General features: G+C 39.1%; 1 protein-coding gene across 1 annotated transcript; it reads right to left on the minus strand.

The window, feature by feature from the left end:
• Nucleotides 1-1,115: 1,115 nt before the first annotated feature.
• Nucleotides 1,116-14,408, minus strand: LOC139960508 (solute carrier family 23 member 1-like). Its single transcript, XM_071958932.1, has 12 exons — nucleotides 13,824-14,408; nucleotides 12,536-12,693; nucleotides 12,143-12,231; nucleotides 11,074-11,129; nucleotides 10,271-10,452; nucleotides 9,483-9,603; nucleotides 8,277-8,433; nucleotides 7,385-7,638; nucleotides 6,304-6,433; nucleotides 4,137-4,280; nucleotides 3,695-3,790; nucleotides 1,116-3,245 (listed from the first exon to the last, which is right to left on the minus strand). The coding sequence occupies exons 1-12, from the start codon at nucleotides 13,965-13,967 to the stop codon at nucleotides 2,980-2,982; spliced, it is 1,797 nt and encodes a 598-aa protein (XP_071815033.1). The 5' UTR covers nucleotides 13,968-14,408; the 3' UTR covers nucleotides 1,116-2,979.
• Nucleotides 14,409-24,099: the final 9,691 nt, after the last annotated feature.

Consider the following 24,099-nt stretch of genomic DNA (forward strand, 5'->3'; position numbering starts at 1 on the left):
CTGTATCTGGGGTGTTTCGGGGATTCTTGGGGGTAAGCTATAATCTAATGTGAGACAGTGGTTGGAGATGTTGGGACAACGGACAGGGGTACCCCACCAGTGGAAATTACTCTCCTTAAATCTGGAGTCCTACCTATCATTTTCCAGTAGTTTTCAATTGGTTACATCATAAGCTCACCTAGGTTAATAAAGGGGGGGGGGGGGCGGACTCTGGCAGTGGTGGCCCACCAATATAAATTACTGGAAATGCCCATCCCTTACATATGAAGTGATAGCTATCATTTTCGAGGAGGTTTCAACTCGTTACCTCATAAGCTGACCTAGGTCAATGAGGGGGATAGGCATTTTGGGGGTCCACTGGCAGGGGTACCCCACTAATAGAAATTACTGGAAATGCCCATCCCTTATATATGAAGTGATACCTATCATTTTCCAGGAGGTTTCAACTGGTTACCTCATGAAATGACCTAGGTCATGGAGGGGATGCATCATTTGGGGGTCCACTGGCAGGGGTACCCCACTAATAGTAATTGCTGGAAATGCCCATCCCTTACATAGAGTCCTGCCTATCATTTTCCAGTAGTTTTCAACTGGTTACCTCATGAGCTGACCTAGGTCAATGAGGGGAGGGGCATTTGGGGGGTCCACTGGCAGGGATACCCCACCAATACAAATTACTGGAAATGGTCCATCCCTTGTATCTGAAGTCCTAACCATCATTTTCCAGTAGGGTTCAAGTGGTTACCTCATGAGCTGACCTAGGCCATCAGTGAGGGTTCAATTATTGATGACTGGCGAAGCTACCCCACCACCAATAATCACTGGCGATGGCCATTTGTTGCTCTTGGGGCCATACCTGACACATTGTTCTTACTTTGATGGGGTTACCATGAAAGCTGATCTAGTTAAGCTTTTAGGTGAATTTAAAATTGCCCTCCCAGCCACACCCACCACAGCAGGTTTGCCAGTCGTCTGGTTTCATAAACAGGAATGCACTGTGAACATTGTGATGTACAAGGCAATTGGTTACCTTCCCAGCTAACCAAACCCTCTGGGCTCCCGCTCTATAAGTGGGAGGCCTTTTGCAAGGAAAACATGGCAATATGGAAACGTACCATAATATAAAAGTCTGTCATTTATTTTGAATACTTTTAGCACCTCATATCCATTTATATTTAACACTTAGAATAGTCAAGTTGGTGTAATTGACATACACTTGGTTACGTATAACAACCTTGATCTAAAAGCCGGGTAATTGCTATAGATTTAGAAACAATATTTTTTAACTATCAATATTGCCGACAATAAAGTTTGATACGCCTTGGTCGAGTACAGGTGTCTATCGATGATATGCAATGGTGTATCGGGAACTCATACCTACGCCTTAACCCACCATCCTTTATTTTGGCACGGTAGGGCTAATTGTTTGCCAGTAATCTATTTCTGATCATAGGCGGGGGAAGGGAGGCGGTAGGTGTCGGGATCATGATGTGTAGTCCTACCTAGTGACGTTACGTGCCCCGTACTACCCGGAAATTTATGAGAGGGATTCGCGAGTGGGGGGTAGGGGGACCTTACCTCGTGTGCCGCACCCCACTTATTAGGCTATTCATACAATCAGTATTTATTTTTTTTTACAATAATTTAAGAGATTTTTGCCTTGAGAATAACAAAGTTGAATACCGTCAGCGATACAATTAAAGTATAGGTTATATAATCATGAATAATTGCATTAGTCATAGAATATCTGCAAAACACCAAATTAAATGCGACTGTATGTCAATCTGTTTATCAATTTATCAAACTTTTAGTGTCTTTCATTTTCTCATAGATCCGATGGGGAGGATGAGATATGAGAATTTCCTTTTCCAGTTGGGTCATATACAGCTATGTCACTTGCCACAACAGCAGTTGCCATGGTAAAGGTTGGTTTTCCCGAATAGCTACTCTCGGGGAGGAGGGGGGATCACCCATGGTGGGGTACCCCAGGGTGATCGGAAGTTCATGACTGAGGGAGCGGTCAAAACGTGTCCGTGTGTGTGTATATGTGGGTGCGGTGTAATTGTGCATATGTGTGTGTCCCATTTTGTGTAAGAACTTTTCTATTTTTTCTTTAGTCCAAGGGAAATCATTGAATTGACATGGAATATTAACAGGTATAATTGCAATTTCAAGAACTGTCAAAATATGTGGTTGATATGGGATCCGAGGACAAAGGTCAGTGGTAAAAAATTCATATATGTATATTTTTGGCACAATTTTGTGTCACAAATTCCTCCTACTTGGCTAGACCGATTTTCTTCAAACTTGGTGGAAAGGTACCCAGGGTGAACCATTGTGTCTCGCATACCCCCGGAACCAAAGGACAATGGTCAGAAGTCAAATTTAGTGCAAATCGTAGTTTTGCTATAACTCCAGGGGGAAATACTGAATGATATAGAACAATCACAGGTATCATGGAAATGCCAAGTATTATGAAAATATGTGGTCGCCATGGGAACCGAGGTCAAAGGTCGTACCATTACCCAGTTCTTTCACTGATTGACAATGAGTGGTTATCTTCTTAGTGTTAAAAAGTTAGTATAAAATGAAAAAAAAGAGCAAAATTTTACAATAATTTTTTAACAGTTAAAAGTATGATTCTGGAGTCAGTACTCCAAGCCTAGTTTTCTTCAGTGTGTGGTTCACAAAAGAATGTAGTCAATGTTAACTTCAAAACGGTATTAACAAATTGCGTAGCCTATATATAAGAAATGTGTTCAATCAGTTGAAATCAGTGCAATTGCTGGCGATGAGATATGCAACTCCGTGGATTGCCATCTTGTTGCTCAATTTCCTCGAAAACGTTCTTGCTTATAGGATCGCATGTCAGAACAAAGTTATGTTTAACCAAAGTATGAACATATGGATGATTCTTGGTTTCCAAGTTTTGTATCTTCCTTATTAAAAAGACAGAAGTCCTGATCGTGAAACGCGAATTCATTGTTCAACTGTCTCTAAAGTCATAGGTTCTTTTTCACACACTTGATCATAACTTGACTGTCTGCTCTTTTTAGAGAATCCACGAAAAGTAGGACTCAACGGGAAAAAGGCCGCATATCTTGAACGTCGAATGAGATTCATACCGACGGGTAAATTATAACAACTTTTAACAATCGTTTTGACCTCTTGACCTTGGTTAGATTCGGCCTCTGTACCACCTGAAGTTTCGAATCGTGGACCAAGACCTCTGTCCACCAGGGAACCTTGTAATTGAAAGATAAAAACATTGTTTAAGATGTTCTTGAATGGACCCCATGCAGCAGGGTCTTAGCAATGGGGGTGCATGGAATCTGATTGTTTTCAAACTTTCTAAATGGCTGAAATATAATATCATACGCACACAAAGTCGTGTTCACTGCATAGCAACAATTAAGGTCGGCATTCCACTTTTCCCACCTGTATCGCAAAATGCTAGTTCTCTCTTTTTTTTAGGTGGGGGGGGGGGGGCGTATTTTGCCTTACTCTAGAGATCAATCATGATGTTAATCAAATCAAAATCATTTGTGAATCCTATAAGGCCGGATCTCTAAAGGGAAAGATGTATGTATATGCAATAAAACCAGGTTTGTGGTTGGTTGGTTTCTCACAAATTGAAGAATATTTGTTTAAATTGCGTTGTTTTTTTCAGAATATGTAAAAAGGTTAACCGTACCTGGTATCAGGTTGTCAAACACCACTCCTGTTACGAAACCAACAAATATGCCCGTCTCCAGTAAAATTGTAGCAGAGGAATTGAATGTGGGAGAACCTGGACAAACAAAGAGAAATTATGATGAATATTGGGAAGGTGAGACAACTGCAAAGTTAAAACAGGATTCAAGTCAAAGTACAAGACGTTATAGTGATGTACAATATGTTATAGTGAATATGACGTCCCTTTCAAAATCCTTCATCCGTTATACGTGCTTTCAAGTATTCTGCCACATGATAATACAACAAAATGAACAAGTAGTATATAGTTATCAACATAATTTGTGAGTTGGGAATGATTTGAGGAGACAGTGGTGCGGGGGGGGGGGGTGATGGGGGGGGTTGTGAAGGCAGCGGTAGATGATATATGTTTATGATACGTGATTTGCATGATTAATTATTACCTGTGTTGATAGCATTTGGGGTTTGCTTCAAGTATTCCGGCATGACAATACCAAAGAACAAAGAGAGTCCAAGAACAAAGAGATTGCGAGATGAACTGAGATTAACTTTTTGTAGCAGAGAAATACCGATAGAGATTATCATTCCTGTATGCAACGGAAGAAAATTGTGAGAGAAAGGTAGTTGTAAACAATGCAAGAATTGAAAAGACATGCTCAATCAGCAAGGGGGATGTAGCAGGAATGTACTTTTCATTCATTCGGTCGTTCGTTCTTTTCGTTCTTTTCGTTCGTTCGTTCGTACGTTCGTTCGTTCGTTCGTTCGTACGTTCGTTCGTTCGTTCGTTCGTTCGTTCGTTCGTTCGTTCGTTCGTTCGTTCGTTCGTTCGTTCGTTCGTTCGTTCGTTCGTTCGTTCGTTCGTTCGTTCGTTCGTTCGTTCGTTCGTTCGTTCGTTCGTTCGTTCGTTCGTTCGTTCGTTCGTTCGTTCGTTCGTTCGTTCGTTCGTTCGTTCGTTCGTTCGTTCGTTCGTTCGTTCGTTCGTTCGTTCGTTCGTTCGTTCGTTCGTTCGTTCGTTCGTTCGTTCGTTCGTTCGTTCGTTCGTTCGTTCGTTCGTTCGTTCGTTCGTTCGTTCATTCGTTCGTTCGTTCGTTCTTTTCGTTCGTTCGTTCGTTCGTTCGTTCGTTCGTTCGTTCGTTCGTTCGTTCGTTCGTTCGTTCGTTCGTTCGTTCGTTCGTTCGTTCGTTCTTTTCGTTCGTTCGTTCGTTCGTTCGTTCGTTCGTTCGTTCGTTCGTTCGTTCGTTCGTTCGTTCGTTCGTTCGTTCGTTCGTTCGTTCGTTCGTTCGTTCGTTCGTTCGTTCGTTAATTCATTCATTCGTATACCATTCATTCGTATATTTAAAAAGAAAAACACCTAATATAAAGATCATAATGAGTATACGGTCGCTGATGAATTCCTCGCTGTAAGCAGATGGTTACGTCTCATCAAGCCTGAAGAAACGGGGTCAGGTGGAAACAGCACCACGGTCCCATGATCAATTAATGGGCCCGGGGAAATTAAATATCCTCATTTAAATACTTAAGGTAAAATGAAAAGTTTGAAAGGGGGCCGGCGATACAATCGTCTCATTATGGTACGGTACGGTATAAAGGAATGGCAATCATCAAGTTACAAGCGCTCGGGTGCAGCCATTCTTTAATATGGAGGTCTATTAATTCGGTCAAATAACCGACACGTTTTGTAGTTATAATCTTTATGATATATACACTTGGTAATGGACAATCAAGTAAAGATCATAAACAAGTAAAGGTGCGATCGCTCAAGCAGGCACACATCTCTGGCTATCCTTTCTGGAAACTAAACTAACGGATAATATAAACAACGAACGGAGTTAATATTAGTCATTTGATATTGGTTTATCATAAATAGAAAGATACTCAATATATCCTTAGTAAGCATACATGCTGTGTTCACATAGTGACGGACCACTATAGAGGTCAATCAGAGTAAAGATCAAAGTCTTGAATATTATCTTTGTTATATTTATTGACTTGTTTGTCACAAGCGGCCCAAGAACGAAATTGCGAGTGAAATAACAGAGGGCAACCATCAGTGCCGGATATATATATATATATATATATATATATATATATATATATATATATATATATATATATCGTGCACGATGTAAACGACAGTCTCGTGGTGATCATTCTGAACACCTGAGATGTGTATACATGATATTTATACTATAAAGAAATATCAAACACTGCCGCTATTTATGGGCGTGAAACAATAGCGCTAACACTGTAGTTTTTCTTTTACACTTAATGCCTGGCCTATACTACGTTATCCTGATGACAATTTTAATTGTCATCAAGTCCTTTGCAGACCGCAATACAAACTGTATCCTTCCGCGCATTATGATCATAAGCGATATGCATCGATCCCCCCACCCATCCCCCACCCACCCCTTACCCATAAAAAGTTAAGGGAAATCTAAGATATAGGCCTATGTTGTTTGGGCTACAACATCTAACTTCTATAAAATGATATTGTTAGTATAGGCACCATATCTCTCATATGGACATTAAAATAGCGAAATTAATATCAAAAATTTCAAATTTCAAATCAATAAAAAGCTAACAAGAATCTAGACTGAGATTTTGTACCTGTTTTAGCGATAAGAGTGCCTCCTAGTACAGGTGAGGGAATGGTCGCGAAGAAGGAAGATAATACTTGGAGGAATCCCATCATTATAAAGAATACACCAACCCCTTGAACCACTCGACGACTAGCAACCTGCGTTAGATGACGTCATGGAAACAAAGAAAACGAAACACAAAGTTGAGATTTTCTCAAAATGTGGTGCGTGCGGTATGTGTTATTGACAGCAATAACAGTTGGGCAAATAGTTTACCCAACAATGGGTACGTTTTGATCAAATCAAATTTTGTGTTAAAATTTTGCCTCCCCCCCCCCCACCCCCACCAACGAAATAGTAAAATACAGACGACTTTAACCAATTTATCACTAATTATCACTAAAATAGTTAAGCAGTAGTAAGTTTATACTGGTTTTGATGAGGAAAAAAAAACGTTACCTCGAAATTTGATTAGATAGTAAACATTGGGTAAAATGTTTCCCCAACTTTTTTAAAAGTGGCTGTAGAAAAACAAGACATATCAATAATAGACTGAATGTTGATTGTGCCTTCAGATGGCAATGCTTATACAAGCAACACCTCTCTATTTATGTGGTTATTTTGGTACCAACATTATCTAGATCATTTGATCAATATTTCAGTGTACAATTTGCTGTAACTCTGCTTATTATAATTTTCCATTCGAAATGGCAACTTGGTTTCCCTTTGTACGATAATTTATTAAAATGTCACGTTTTCCACATTTATTGGTATCCGCATTTGAGATAACGGTACCCACATAGATTAAAGGATATATTCACATGCATTCTATATGTTAATATACGTCACTGAATTTTCCTCTTGTTTTTGTATTTTTATTGCACTTCAATTGTTTTCAGTTATATAATATGAATCGAAGCATTATAGGCTATAACTTCTTTGTGGAGTACTTGGAGCCAATAATCAATAATTAATTAATTAATCAATACAAAATATCAATAATTCCTAACCTTTATACCCTTTACGGTGTTTCTAATATTTTTCGCTGAAGGGTTTTGCTCTTCAGTACAAATTAATGTTAGAAATTAAATAAATGTTTAAAAAAATACCTTTGTTATTCCTATTATGACGATGGGTGCCGAGTATGACGCAGTACCCGTACCTGTCCCCCAAATACATGACAACACACCGCCAAGGCCTTCTACAGCAATTCCGCGATTAATCGCGTGGTCTGGTGGAGTTGGAACGTCACAGATAGCTGCGCATGCGTTGTAATGTCCCATCGATTCCACAATTGAGGCGATGACTGCAGCCAACATGCCGAAAGAGGCAGCCAGGGTCGGTCTGGGCCACACGATTTGACCTTTTAATATATTGATGGTACAAAAAGGAAGTAAAATTTCAAATGTTACCTGTTGACAAATCAAAAGGCCTCATATGTTATATATTTACATATATATATATATATATATATATATATATATATATATTACATATAACTGGTCCCATTTCTATCATATCCAAAAGATTGCAGTGTTTTTTTTAGTAAATAAGATTAAGATTTGCCAAATCGAAAATACAAAACAAATTTTGTCAACATTTTTATGAAATGTTTTGTAATGGCTTCGGACGTGAAATTGTATCCGTATGCAATATACGTTTTTGGAAACTTTAACGAGATGGTTTTAGAATGTACGGTAGAGCTTTGGGGTTATCATTAGTTCAAGCTGTGTAATATGTATACACATGTATTATGTAATTACGATGTACTTTTCACTAGTTAACCAATACCGTTTTAAAACAATAATTTCCTCTTTTCTTTCAAAATTAATTCATATTTCTTTCGAAACGGATGATTTTGTCAATCTCAGAAAAACATTTTTCATTTGATAAGAAAAATATAACGCAAACGAGGATGAACAAAATATATTAAAATCTCGTTATAAGCTAAGATGATAAATAAAATCAAAGACGGGAATATTCAGGAGTGAGTTATCTCACCTGGATAAGGAAACGTGATCCAGCCAGTGTTATTGAATGCTTCGTTACCAATATCTGTTCTAGTCCTGTAGGTCCTTGCGCTTGGATCATCTGGTAATGCCCCAGAGACGGTCAAGATGAAACAAAGAAACCAGGAACACATTATGGCTAGAAACATCTAAAGAATCAGAGGAAAAAGAATTATGGTAATTTTATTGCTCCATGTGGTCAGACAATCATAATTTTTTTTTTTTTATATTAAATATCGTAATAGTGTACTATATACATGAAGCGTCGCTATATCACATGAACACAGCGCCAGATATAAGGGTTGTATGCGACTGGGAATGAGGGCGTGCACGGTGGTGGCAATGATGCCTTCAATATTCGCCATTTGTGTGATAACGTATGTAAAGACATACATGTTACACGTAAAGAAGTCAGTGGCTTGTGTAACGAGGAGGGGGCGGGGTAAGAATTAGACCACTCCCTAGGGCTCACAACTTTCCCCCTTACCTAAATCAGTCGGGGAATGTGTGGTTGCCCCTGCTCTAACCTGTGATATTATGTACACGTCACTGTAAATAATCATCTTGTACTCGTAGCGGGACAAACCGACCCAAATTCCCAATTCCACTATTACGCCTTTTCAGGACAAATGTTTCTACACGAAAAGGAAGAAGCCTTTAATCGCAAATAGAGGCGTTTTCTTCGAGTGGAACCAAGCAACGGCGCATTGAAAACGTACATTGAGCTTTTCAGGTGAATAACTACGCGTTTAATTGGTTGTTGTGTTACGTACTCGGGTCGGCGAAGTCGGTAGGCAGGAAGTGGAGGGGGTGGGGTGGGAGGGGAGTCAAAAGTGTCTCTTTCTATATATTAAAAGTTTCCCTTTTGTTATTGAAAATGATCATATTTGCATTTTTCTAATTATGAAAACGCCCTTTTGCTAATTAAAAAGTAACCTTTTGTTGAGAAATTCAGAAAATATACTGTAATTAAAAAGTGTCCTTTTGTTGATAAAAAATAGTATTAAAAAGTGCCGTTTCATGATCAATATTCAAATACTGGAATTTGTAAATACATATGGCACATGTAGATAGGGTCTTCAAATCATAAATAGATTCATATATCAATCCATGGAATATAGGATATACACTCAAAGACGATAGGACACGATATTAAAATATATAAATAGATAAATAAAAGTTAATATATAACGCTAACCGAAAATTTTAAGAATAGTCTGGTCCGAACGACATGGAATCCCTTTTCTTTGGAAAATGATATCATTGGAACCTTTTTGTTATTCAATAATTGACTGAAAATCACGATTAGGGCCGCAGTGCTGTGAAGAGATTCATAAAAAAGAATTAATGGGAAATTTCTTTCTCATGTTTATATCCTGGTAACCTTCTCTCCCCCCCCCACCAGCCCCCACCCCCGGTCCCATCCCTTCTTGATCTATAATATCATATTATCATACAAAGAGAGAGAGAAGGAAGTTAAGTTTAAAAACTATTGAAACCACACAAACATATATATACTTGACTACAGTACATTTCTTCCACGCAATGCATGATGGTCGAGAATTTTTATATTATACCTCCATTTGATATTGGTTCACTTTCTGTGCAGGAAACACTACCAGCAAATCACAATCGTTCGTATAACTATAGGTGAAGCAAGACCAACGTCATGCAAGAGGTCGCTGGGAGATGTTAATATTTTCAAGGTCAATTCCAATCTAGAAACCAATGCACTTTTTGATCATTTTTAGAACTAAGCATTGCATACTGGAGAAAGAAAATATTTCAACATTCAAACATATATGTGGCTGTTATCAAAACGTTCACCCTTGGGTCTTAATAGTTGACCAACTGCACCTGGAATAATTAATAACCATATGGCAAATGATGGAAATAAAAAACTTAATAAATTCTTCTATATATCAATGATTTTCTTTCTGTCATGATGCCACGATTAAAAAAAAATGTTTGTCACGTGATACTTACAAGAGGGAAACTCCCCAGTGGACTTGGCAGGATTTCCACGATACCTGACAGAGCGATATACCGAGCAGGATAAGAACCGGTGCGATAGACAAAGGACCGACAAACCGTCTTATTAATGTAACCAATCCCGTGACGCCAATTATAACTTCAATTGCTGATGCCACCAATAGACCACCGTTGATCTGAAAGATTGATAATTATCGCAAGATATATCATGTTGAATATATCATGTTGAATATATATCCCATGTCCTACACGATTATGCAGGTACAAAGGAGTTTTGTAAAGAAGCTCATTACTAGCTAGCAGTTTTTGTTTTATGTCCGGCAACCATAATTATAGCCATGTTTTCCTAATGAAGGTGTAAGCATTGATTTCTTCCCCCACCCCCCCCCCCATCCTGATAATTTGATCCACTTTTTAATATGGCTTGGGTATCATCAATTTTCAACTTCAAGTTGAAATTTATTTATAATCCCATGAGGGAATGTGTGAAACTCGATTTCCAGAAATATATAGGCTTATATGGTATAATGATAGTATCAGCGAAAAAAGAGCAACAAGAATATTGTACAATGATATAGGTGAGGTGTATTAAAGCATGGTTAAATAAAATTAGTAGAAAATAATTGTTTTACAAACAAAATGAACTAATTGTCGAATTTGTTTAAGAGGCAATGGATGATAACGGGTCCATTACTGCTTCGGGCTCTCGGGAACTGCCCGATTGCCCGACCAATCAACCCTGCACACCTATACCTGCGTGGTAAAGATGTGCGTTGACATATAACATTCATTCTTACCTCAGCCAATGTCTCTTTCCATATATGGTCACCTGCCGTTTCATTCTTCGACAGTCCTAAAGAAAGATTGGAAAACCAAGAACGCTCACTCTGAGACAAAGCCCGTTTTAACTTTGTATTTTATAGCTTTCCTGTTCTTGTTTCAGATATGACTAACTGTATAGTATAGGACCGATATAGTTCCTAACAGGAACTATATAGATATGACTAACTGTATAGTATAAGACCGATATAGTTCCTAACAGGAACTATATAGATATGACTAACTGTATAGTCTAAGACCGATATAGTTCCTAACAGGAATTATATAGATATGACTCAATATATAGTGTAAGACCCACATAGTTCCTAACAGGAACTATATAGATATGACTAACTGTAAAGTGTAAGACCGATATAGTTTCTAGCATGAACTATATAGATATGACTAACTATATCGTAAGACCGACATAGTTTCTCACAGGAACTATATAGTTATGACTAACTATAAAGTATAAGACCGATATAGTTCCTAGCATGTACTATATAGATATGACTAACTATATATGTTAAGATCGATATAGTTCCTACCAGGAACTACATAGATATGACTAACTATATAGTATAAGACAGATATAGTATAGACTAACTATAGTATAAGATCGATATAGTTCCTTACATGGATACCTTTTTATTTTCTCAATTTCTTTTCGTTCCTCACTAAACCAAGCTATATAGGTATAAGCAAAGTACTTTGTAAAGTTACTTAGGCTTAGTCGCAGCCGGGTATACTTCTTACTGAAGGGGGGAGGGGAGGGGTCGTTATGATTCAGAATAAAATGAAAGGGGCCAATTATCCCCTCCCTTAATAAACATAGCTGACAGATACCGTTCAACCAAAACAATTAAAGATCCTTCAATTTGTGTTTCAAAACGCTGCAAAGTAGAGTACCATGCATTTTAACGAAACATCCCAAACAGGGAGAGGGCCCCTCCCCATTAGAGCCCTCACCACAGTACGACATAATATATTAGCCCCTCCTTCCGCCCGTGCCCAAGTACAAAAAAAAATATAGTCATATATACTTACCCTCGCCTTGTGTGCATCCACCGTAAAAGGTAACTAACGCAATACTTGGTGGAATATATGAGAATGAACTACCTTGAATAATTGGTAACCTGTGCAAGTAGAGATGAGAACTTTGAAAACAAATCGAATTGTAAATGATATTCTCGTCATGGAGATTACTTTTATTGTGAAGAAAACATGCATACACACACACACACACATATATATATATATATATATATATATATAAATCATGTTTTATAATCATGTTTTAAATCATGTTATATAATACATATATATATATATATATATAAATCATATATATATATATATATATATATATATATATATATATATATATATATATATATATATGTATGTATGTATGTATGTATGTATAGAAAGTGTCATTACCTGACACCAAATGTTGCTTGTAACAAAGTTATAACACCTTGCATAAGAAATGTAGCACTTATGATCTTCGAGATGACAACAACCTCGGTTTCCATGCAGAGGATTTCACTGAGGAGGAGAGGAATCCATATGTTCCCAGTAAACACAGACATGAATAACTGTGAAGATGAAGATAAACGTGAATCACTGAAGAGCAAAGAAGTGATGATATGAGAGATTGCAGAAAGTAGACATTATCATACCTGAAGCCGTATGGGCAATTAAAACAAAATCATTTTACAAACGACTTCAAGAGCATATGGAATAGAACCCCCTAGGACCCCCCTAGGACCCCTATATGACCCTTACTTCATTGGCTTTTGATACATGGTCAAACTGACTGTTAGGACTCATCTATTGCCACGATAAATCACGTCCCTTAACGTTTCATTAGTAATAATATAATACCATAGGTCCTAGTTTAGAATGAAAATAGCCCGAAGCGCAACAACAATATACATAAATGAACTGCCACAGACTCGGGTCAGCCACCAGGTCACAAGTGGGTCAATCGCTACTTTACAGCAACGTATTCCCCATAGAAGAAACAGATAACTCGTCAACTCGGCTTAGTTCTTGCGGAACATTCAAACCGCAATATGTATTACGCATGAAATAAACATGTTCGAACAAGTTGTCGTTGCATGATGAGGGAGAAACCCTCACATACTTGTCAACACTCGTCCTAACGAAACTAAGACCTAAATAAAAAAATCGTTCTAAAATACTGTCTAACATGCTTCCTAATAAACGTCCTAAATCACGTCCTAAATCACGTCCTCCGGTCCTCAGTAACCCCATCATATTCCCCTTGCCCCTCATTTACCCTCCTCATTAAGGCTACCCCCCCCCCAACCTTAAAAGAGAGTTGCGAACGATGCATATTATACTACTTACTTACATATCAACGACAACTATGCCGTAACGATAATACAAATCTCGATCTGTTATCATTTTCGTTCTGTTTCAGACGACTTGTATTATTGATCCTAACGTTATAGATGTAAATAGTTGACTAACACTGGATCGATTAAACTATAGTGAAGCTTACTCAAATGGGGCAAATGGTACGAAAAAAGAGTTCCCGGTCCCAGCCAATCGTTGCTTGCTTGTTCTGCTCGAGTTTGGGGACCCCTTCTAACCACTGGACCCCGGGTCCCCATGCACGTTAATCGTTACGTCCCTGTCTCTCCTATGCAGATTTTCATAAAGTAACAAATTAAAGTCTTGTGATATGGTTTCGACTTACCTGCAGACTGAGAATGATTTGCTGTAAGAACGGTGGATTGTCTTCGATGCCATAAACGAGATCATCTTTCTCTCTTTTTACATGTTCGCTGTGGTTGTTCGTCACATGACTAATGTCAATCTCTTCTTGTATATCAACACTCATGTTTTCTGTTACAATATTTGGTTGTTGTCTGTATCGATAAAGTTGTAACTGGTGGAAATGAACCTCACAGCCTCTTTCATGACAGTTTTCAACATACCTAACATATATGACATTGATCTAAGTAACAGCCATTTTTTCTTTAGGTGATGGCAGTATTAGGGAATTAAATGAACCTTTCTCTCTAACGGTAAGTTGATTGTACAGTACTGAAGTTATTTGTATGTAACTTCCACCCGTACAAAGTATATGTCGGTAATATTGTTGCAGTTTTTAGCACGGTATAATATACCAGGGACATGCAACTTGAAAGTAATAGGATTCCATATACTAATGTCTTGCAACATAAAGTTTTACACTGCATTAATGAAATTCTGAGCCCAATTTTACAATAAACGAATAGGCCTACTACAGTACGCGGTAAGTCTATATGTAATATTGCAAGGATTGTTATAACAGTAATATGGATCCGATGCTTGGTTTTACAAGCCACCGTGACGTTTACCTCTAATTATAAGTTATTACTGAAAGGCAACCAGAATAAACATAACAAATTTTGACGAATAAACTATATTCTTCGGTAATTGTTTACAAATGGATCCGCAAAATACAATCAGTTTGAACATTTCAACCGAACAGTAAACTTCCTGTGGTTGAGTGTAAGTAGACCACGTTTGCTTGGTTTTCATGCCAATCTGTATCTTGGGTGACATTTCCTTAAAACAAATACAACGTCCATTAACAAATCATGACAGTCTACCGGATTCGAAGTAACTTTGCTCTCGGCCAAACTGCATCCATAGTAACCTCACTGGTTGATATCACTATGCATACTCCTTGAGTTTACACTAAATCAATGCATGTGCACAAAGTATCACTCCGTGACTGATATGTAACGCAACAAAGTCGTTTTTCCCGTTACATATAACCACAAATATAGCATCGTTATGTTGTTGTCATTGAGTTATTCTACATAGCCTGAACCCATATACACAATTGATAACAAGTAACACTATCAAATAATTGGCAATTATCAGACATTCATTAGATACCTTTGGCCCTTTTCTATTAGTTTGTTGTGTTACTATGATCATAAATATTTTCGAATTCACGTCAGCTTGCTGTGACAGTACAGCTTTGGTTCCTTACAGCTGGAGAATATACCAGCATATATATGTCACCTGACATCTGTAGTATACATCAAAAAGTTAAAAAAAAAACTATAACTCAAACGGGAGACCAGCTCTGTTTTGGTTTGAATTTTTCATTCGCTCGATCTCTGCTGTCTGGGAAAAGGCTAATATATTGGCAACAATAGTACATCATTATGATTGTGTGAATATTTACAATAATAGCTTAAAAATTGTTTAGACCGCCGGGATTGAATGCCTTATGGGGCTCTACATATAATACTACAACAATTAATATGCAGTGACTTTTGGGCCTTATGAAAGTCTGAGATACTGTAGGCTATACGTGAAGCAACAAATTCGTCTTTCACGGTAAAAGAAAAATAGCCACAAATATAAAATCTCCTTTTGAGTCAGTGAGTTATTTGACCTGTATATGAGCCCATAGACAATTGGAAAACAGCTTCCTCTATTCACCTTTATGGTTGGCCGTATGTATCATAACGACTAAACTTTACGCGTACACCATATAAACCTTTACACGTAAAGGAAGAGGTTATGCCCCGTACGGCTATAGGTTCGCAATTCGGGTCATAACGTTGAAACCAAACGTGTAAGCTTTTCATGGTTGGCCGTTTGGGTCTTAATTTTAAGGCAACACAAAATGGACCAGAGTAGGGTTCAAGCATTGCAGCAAAGACTCCACAACCTCTCTCATTGACTGGCAAATAGGACTCATCCCGCAAAACAATCATCGGAAATAGGCCTAGGGGTTTCATCCACATATTTCATCACCGAGTAAGAACCGAGTAGCCGAAGTGTGTTAGTTTCACAGCGCATGTGTCCAGTACTATAGGCTGCAGATGACTAACATCAGGCCTCAGGCTAGGTTAAGCTACAGACTCTAGGCCAAGAGTGCAACTCACTAACTGTTTGGACTTGGCATTAAAATAAAACTATATCATGTGATAAAGGTGGTCAGTTGTACGATGGTGTTTGTAATAGCAGGTCTAGTAGAATTGACAGATAAACAGATGACACGAACAAAATATTAGTATCAGTCAAAACTGATTAATTCCGGAACACTAGACCAACTGCTGGGTGCATACCGCTAAAAATACTATAATTTCTATTTCTGTGAAGATTAAATTCCTGATTGTTGGAAGAAACCCTACCAGTACAAATCGATTTCAGTTATCAGCAAACCAGAATTAGTGCCAGTTCTCAGCAAAGGAGTTGAACGTCAGTTGTACAAAAAGGAAAATTACAACAAAATACAGAGATTATTGACTGAAATTCCAGATGCATGCTCTGAAGTTTCCTATGAAGTATTTGAGGAAAGATTCAGCCAGATAACTCTGATGCGGAATGCATGGATAGCAGGTGATCATTATGAAGTTAACCTTGTAGATGTGTAAAAGAACAGTGAGGATATTGGATGGAAGACAAATATGACCCTGCTACTGTGACAGAAAAATCCAAACCAGAAACAAAAGGTTGGCATAATGATTAATGACAGTCTTAATGATGATGAGATTATCAGGATCTATATACGATCCAAATTATGAAGGTGCACGACGATGGCTCAAATGTCAATGAGAAACTGGAAAGGAAAGAAATATTCCAAGAGATAAATGATTTCTATATGGAGGATGCTGGTCCTGAAGATTTGTATCACATGACAGTTTGCCCTGTTGTTCTACATCGCCAAGACAATTTGGTAAATATCGTTACCAACCTGATTTGTCGAACAAAATCACGTTGTTAACGATATTTACATGATAGTTGCTACAACTCCGAGGACGTTGTTAACGATATTGTTAACTTAATATTTGAATAATTGTTTTATCACAGAAAGTTATGAGTTGAGATTACCAGTGGCGGACTGGCCACACGGGCATTTGGGCAATGCCCGGTGGGCCGGTGGCCCGATGGGCCGGTGGGCTGGGGAGCCTGGTAAATTTACAGCCCATTTTCACAGTAGTTAATAGAATACAGACGGGCTGTGTAGAAATATATATTTTAACGGTGGGAATCAGTCATGTAAAGACTGTCCTCGATCTCTGCTGCTACAAGGTGCTCCTCAAGTTGAACCTTTTCACCGATGCTTACAAGAGCATTGGGCTCGCCTACAAGCTGCTGGTAACGCTACCTGTGTCACAAGTGGCATGTGAACGTTCTTTCTCTGCCTTGAAGAGAATCAAAAACCGTTTGAAGAAGTACAATGACACAAGAACATCTTGAGGCGTTCATGTTGATGTCTGTGGAAAAAAGTATCTTGGCCAAACTTGACACTAAAAATATCATTGATGGTGTGGCTGCCAGAAGCAGCGAACTGCGTATATAGGCTCCTACTCTCGTAGACATGACATGCTCGTGTTATTGAACATATATGTTTTAGTGGGATTTATTTAGGGGTTTTTCTTTCAATTTTTTCAAGCATGTTGTCACAAAATGCTTGAAAAACTAATTAAAATCCAGTCTAAAACATATATTTTTGCCTATTTTTGTTCACATTTTTAACTTTCCTCAGTTTAATCAAGTGTTGCTTCTGGAAATTATTTGTGGGTCTTTTTTAAAGGATTATTGTAACCTACAAAATTGAGAAATATAGCACCATTTTGCATCTAGGCATTCCTTAACTTCAAAAAATCTCAATGGGGATGGGGACACCCCCTCCCCTTAGACCCCTCCCGATGACGGCAATCACTAGTAAGTAACATATCAATGAATAATGAGCCGGTCTAGGTGAAAAATGACCGGGCCGGTTTAAAGACCCAGTCCGTCCCTGGTTGAGACAATCTATGAATTCTGCGGGAAGCTATACCACAACATCTCTGATACTGAAAGGGACTTTTCATCTCACAGTATGTTTCGTTCTCTCCGTGTTGAGAGTTGATAATGTAAAATGTGCATTCATACCACAGTCATTTCTTCGTTGCTAACTTGCGTAAATTTTCGCGGTCCCTTTGACCACGTGCTTCAAGTCATAATTCTGGTGCAAAATTCGTGTGTATAAACTACTGTATTCATACATCGTCAGAAGTAGTCACTGGAGTTTGAGATACCTAATCGACATTGCGTAAAAATGTTATTTAAATACTATAATTTTCGTGGAGCTGGTTATTTCCAAATACTGCAAAGCATCCAGGGTAAATGTTGGATCAGTTGCTCTATGGTTAAATGTGGTCTGCGCTTCGTGAGTAACAAGAAGGGCACAATATTGAAGTACGTAGGCAATACACTCACAGAACTAGTTTACTTAACCCAATAAGCAAGTTCATTCTTAACACCAATCCAGTTCGGTGTTTCGATTTGGGAAAGGGATTGTGGGTTAATGAAAAATAAACAAACCTCGCTCAGCATTGTAACGAATTTTTAGACCAAAAAGACCGCTAACATGCTATGCAAGAAATTAATCATCGAAGAAGATACACTCGAGTTTTGACTAGAGCTATGTGTTGTATAGTATACGGTGATATGATCTTTTCTTCACAAATTTGCAGGATTTGCGAATGTGCAGTCGAGACTCCGGAGTTCGAACAGGCCTAATACAATTGCGTGATATTTAGCGAGATATGCACACTGCATGTACGGGGATATTTGAAGAGTTGGGGTTGCTGGTGAAATCGCTGCAAGGTCAAAGCATGGAGGTACTATATACGGAGTTGGCGAGGAGGAAAGTGTGGCAGGCAGGCGAAATGAAGGTCGGGCGGTCGTCCCTGTAAAGCAGCGAAGCTAGGGCACTGGATGGCATCTGCCACATATATTTTGTAGAGCATTCACAGAGTACAGGCAGTGATACGATAGCATCTTTACAACTACACTAAGTGATATAATAAACGCAATTGGTGTTCGATCGGGACAAAAAATTTTGTCTCTAGTAATATTACTGTCACTCGTTTTACTTGATTGCCGACATTCACAGCGTATCTCTTCACATTGCTGAACGCGGGTCATATAAATAGGTATAAAAATGCAGTATTTTTATGCCGGCATTTTGTCTATACACTCATTTTACTCGATAACTGACATTCACAGCGTATCTTTACACATTGTTGAAGGGCTCAATAAATCAGTTAAAAAATGCAGTATTTTTATGCTGGTACTTTGTCTAGACACTCGTTATTACATGATTTCTGACATTCACAGCATATATGCATAGCCTATAACATTTCCAAAGTTGTTTACCATGCAGCCTCCTATTCGTATGAGGTGTAACGCACATGTTATCTGATAGGCTGGCGGTGAGAGATACCGTAGCTTATGAAACAAGGTTTCCACAATTTGACGTCTGGTGACTCCAAATGACCTTTGACCTCAATGAAATCTTTTACTGAACGTATCACAACTACATTCTAAATATGAGATTCGTCCAACCTTCTCTTCTTGAGTTATCGTGTTTACAAGGTTTTCACAATTTGACCTCTAGTGACCCCAAATGAACTTGGACCTCAAAGACCCATATTGTTTTGGTGGAGGGGTTTATAGCCACGTACATTAGACTGACCTGTGTTTATCATGCCATAGTGTTATTGTATCAAAATGGTGGTTCGGGCCATTTCTATTGTAACAGCTAGTTCTGCTTATACTAACAAGCAGAAATCTAGTGCACTGAAGTCATCGAAACCTCAATGCGTTTTGCATTCTGGTTTACATTGCGCGGTTGAACAAATTTGAACAGCGCCGATGGCAACAACGTAAGTTTAGACAACGTCGCATGTTTAGAAAACGACGTTAGTTTAGACAACAGAAGTTTAGACATCAACGAGAGTTTGAGCAACAACGTGGTAAAACAGCAGCAACAACTTTAGTTTAGACAACAACTAACTTAGTTTAGACAACGAAATAAGTTTTCCCTTTTCGCGTTCCATACTAGGCAAACGTACCATTCACTGCAGTTTGTATGGAACGCGAAAAGGGCAAACTTATTTCGTTGCTAAGTTTAACGTAAGTTTAGACAACGACGTAAGTTTAGACAACGGAATTTTAGACATCAACGTGAGTTTGAGCAACAGCATGGTAAAACAGCAGCAACAACTTTAATTTAGGCAACAACAAACTTAGTTAAGACAACGAAATCAGTTTGCCCTTTTCGCGTTGCACGCGCGAAAAGGGCAAATTGGTTTCGTTGTCTAAACTTATGTGACTGGGCCCAGTCACATCTCACCGGATTGCACGAACGGACAAGAGTACGCTCGAAAAACAGTCATCCGGTTATTTCCGTTGGCAAAAGTTGTCGCGCATGCATTTGGGGGTTGCAACGTACCGGACGTGCGACGGTGAAAACGGATTACAAACGTACAAGGGACGGACAGCAACGGATGAACAACGGAATAAAAACGAACAAACTAACGAACACCAACGGATAGTAACGAATTTACAACGGACAATTAACGGATAAAGAACATACAAAACGTAGGAGTATCGGAAAAGTAACGGACATACCGGACTAGCAACGGAGAAGAAACGGTCTTAGACCTGGGCCTCCGGAGTGCCTCAAAATCAGGGGGCATCCTCATGAAGTTGATGGAAGATTTTGGTTTTCTGTTCGCAGCTCCTGCATTAGTTGGTCATAAAGACCACACTGCCGTCTTCTCTGTGAACCTAGCAAGGCCCTAGACCAGCATTTACGCCGAGCACGTCTCTTCCTTCTCTTCTTGACTTGGTTATTGGTCTTGATGTTGGCTTCAATGATAAGCATCTGTGCTTGTAAAGCTTGCACTGTGGTCTGAAGCTTGAATCTTTCTGAAGGGTCCATGGTGTAGGTGTTGACGGTAGAGGTTATAGGAGCAGAATGAGGCGTGGGACGCTTAGAGTGGACAAGGTGGAGGTACGCTGCATCTCCGTTCTATGTCCGTCTGTTATACTTTCCTGGCCTGAGTTCTTCCGTTTCTTCCGTGTAACGTCCGTTACCTATCTGTTCATTGTCAGTTCTATTCCTTTGCACTTCCGTTATTTCTACGTTAGCGTCCGTCGAATATACGGTATAGGTACTGTACTTCTACGTTTCATCCGCTCTTTGTCCGTTAATGATCCGGTGAAGGCCCAGTCACATCTCACCGGATTGCACGAACGGACAAGAGTACGCGCGAAAAACAGTCATCCGGTTATTTCCGTTGGCAAAAGTTGTCGCGCATGCATCTGGGGGTTGCAACGTACCGGACGTTCAACGGTGAAAACGGATTGAAAACGTACAAGGGACGGACAGCAACGGACGAACAACGGAATAACAACGAACGAACTAACTTACACCAACGGATAGTAACGAATTTACAACGGACAATTAACGGATAAAGAACATACAAAACGTAGGAGTACCGGAAAAGTAACGGACATACCGGACTATCAACGGAGAAGAAACGGTCTAAAACCTGGGCCTCCAGAGTGCCTCAAAATCAGAGGGCATCCTCATGAAGTTGATGAAAGATTTTGGTCTTCCATTTTCCATTTTGGTCATAAAGACCAAACTGCCGTCTTCTCTGTGGACCTAGCAATTGGCCCTAGACCAGCATTTACGCCGAGTATGTCTCTTCCTTCTCTTCTTGACTTGTTCATTGGTCTTAATGTTGGCTTCAATGATAAGCAGCTGTGCTTGTAAAGCTGACACTGTGGTCTGAAGCTTGAATCTTTCTGAAGGGTCCATGATGTAGGTGTTGACGGTAGAGGTTATAGGAGCAGAGTGCGGCATGGGACGCTTGGAGTGGACAAGGTGGAGGTACGCTGCATCTCCGTTCTATGTCCGTCTGTTATACTTTTCTGGCCTGAGTTCTTCCGTTTCTTCCGTGTAACGTCCGTTACCTTTCTGTTCATTGTCAGTTCTATTCCTTTGCACTTCCGTTATTTCTACGTTAGCGTTCGTCGAATATACGGTATAGGTACTGTACTTCTACGTTTCATCCGTTCTTTGTCCGTTAATGATCCGGTGAGCAATAGCAATAACCAGAGACGAACGGAGAAATACAGTATGCCAAACGCAGACAGAACGAACAAAACGCATGAGAAACTGATAAAACGGAAGCTTAACGGATTAGTAACGAATAAATAACGGAGACATTTTTCGGTGGATGTCCGTTCCAAGTTTTGTGCATGTTCAAAATCGACACCGGACAAACCGGACCCTCCCGGTAATGAAACGTAGACGGACGTAGGAGAACCGCAGACTAAACGGACACTAACGTACATCAACTGAGTGCCATTTTTTGTCTTCGTTCCCTCTCCGTTATTGCAATCCGGTGAGATGTGACTGGGCTTTAACATCGGCGCTGTTCAACAATTGCTTAACCACGTGGTCTTCATATGATGACTACGCACAGAGTTGGTTCTTCCTGCCCAGGCTGGGTTTAGGAAAACAGTCCCGTGGACAAGGCCGCCTAGAGGAGCAAAGTGGGCGGGGTCAGCTCATGTATGTAGCATATGGTGGAGAGCGTTGACCGACTTGTAATTGGGTCGGGATACGTGTCAATCTTACTGACTATTTCGTAATTGGTCAGCAAATTAACGACGTGTACGTATATACAGCGCAAGTCGAATTTCGCGAGAAAACCCCATATTTTTTATATCACGTGATTGGGCAATAACGTTAGTTTAGACAACGGAACCAACTTTAGACGGCAACGTAGGTTTAGACAACAATGTAAGTTTAGGCAGCAACGTAACTTTCGGCAACAACGTAAGTTTAGGCAGCAACCAAACTTTAGACAAGAACGTAAGTTTAGACAACAACGTAAGCTTGAGCAACAATTACGATAAAACAGCAGCAACAACTTTAGTTTAGACAGCAACAAACTTAGTTTAGACAACGAAATATGGTTGTCCATTTCGCGTTCCATAACTTTGAACATCTTTGTTTCGAAGGTTGTATTCTTTCCTCCGACTCTTTACAGTCCTTTCATATGGAACGCGAAAAGGGCAAACTTATTTCGTTGTCTAAACTAAGTTTGTTGCTGTCTAAACTAAAGCTGTTGCTGCTAGTTTACCATGTTGCTGTTGTTTGTTGATGTCTAAACTTACGTTGATGTCTAAAGTCACGTTGATGACTAAACGCGCGTTGATGTCTAAACTCACGTTGATTTCTAAACTTACGGTTGATGTCTAAACTCACGTTGATGTCTAAAACTTTCGTTGCTATCTAAACTTACGGTTGATGTCTAAACTCCCGTTGATGTCTAAACTCACGTTGATGTATAAACTCACGTTGATGTCTACACTTTCGTTGCTATCTAAAGTTCGTTTGTGAACACATTGTGAACGAACATCATTCTTTCTTTTCAAAAAAATTATAACAATCAACCGCAAGTTGGATCCGTGCAGTGCTAACAACATATCTATTACAGAGATTTTCATGCTAAATACAGCCAATGATGTTTTCTCAAATTTCCCGAGATTTGTTTGGTTAATAGTCCCTTACCCATTGTCTGCAAACATGCTTGCATCTTCAGTGCTCAATGAACGCAAAGTATGATGGTTTAACTATGTAACGCGAAAAGGGGGGGGGGGGGGGGATCGTTAATGTCCTTATTTGTAGCAACAGCCTGCATGTAAATATCCATAACAACCTGATTTGTCGAACAAAATCACGTTGTTAACGATATTTACATAATAGTTGATACAACTCCGAGGACGTTATTTACGATATTGTTAACGTCATATTTGAATAATTGTTTTATCACAGAAAGTTATGAGTTGAGACAATCTATGAATTTTGCGGGAAGCTACCACAACATCTCTGATACTGAAAAGGACTTTAAATCTCACAGTATGTTATGTTCTCTCCCTTTTGAGAGTTGATAATGTAAAATGTGCATTTATACCACAGTTATTTCTTCGTTGCAAACTTGCGTAAATTTTCGCGGTCCCTTTGACCACGTGCTTCAAGTCATGATTCTGGTGCAACACTAATTCGTGTGTATAAACTACTGCAGTCATACATCGTCAAAAGTAGTCATTGAAGTTTCGACATTGCGTAAAAATGTTATTTAAATACTATAATTTTCGTGGAGTCG

This window comes from Apostichopus japonicus, chromosome 19 (assembly GCF_037975245.1).
Source record: "Apostichopus japonicus isolate 1M-3 chromosome 19, ASM3797524v1, whole genome shotgun sequence".
Lineage (NCBI taxonomy): Eukaryota > Metazoa > Echinodermata > Holothuroidea > Aspidochirotida > Stichopodidae > Apostichopus > Apostichopus japonicus.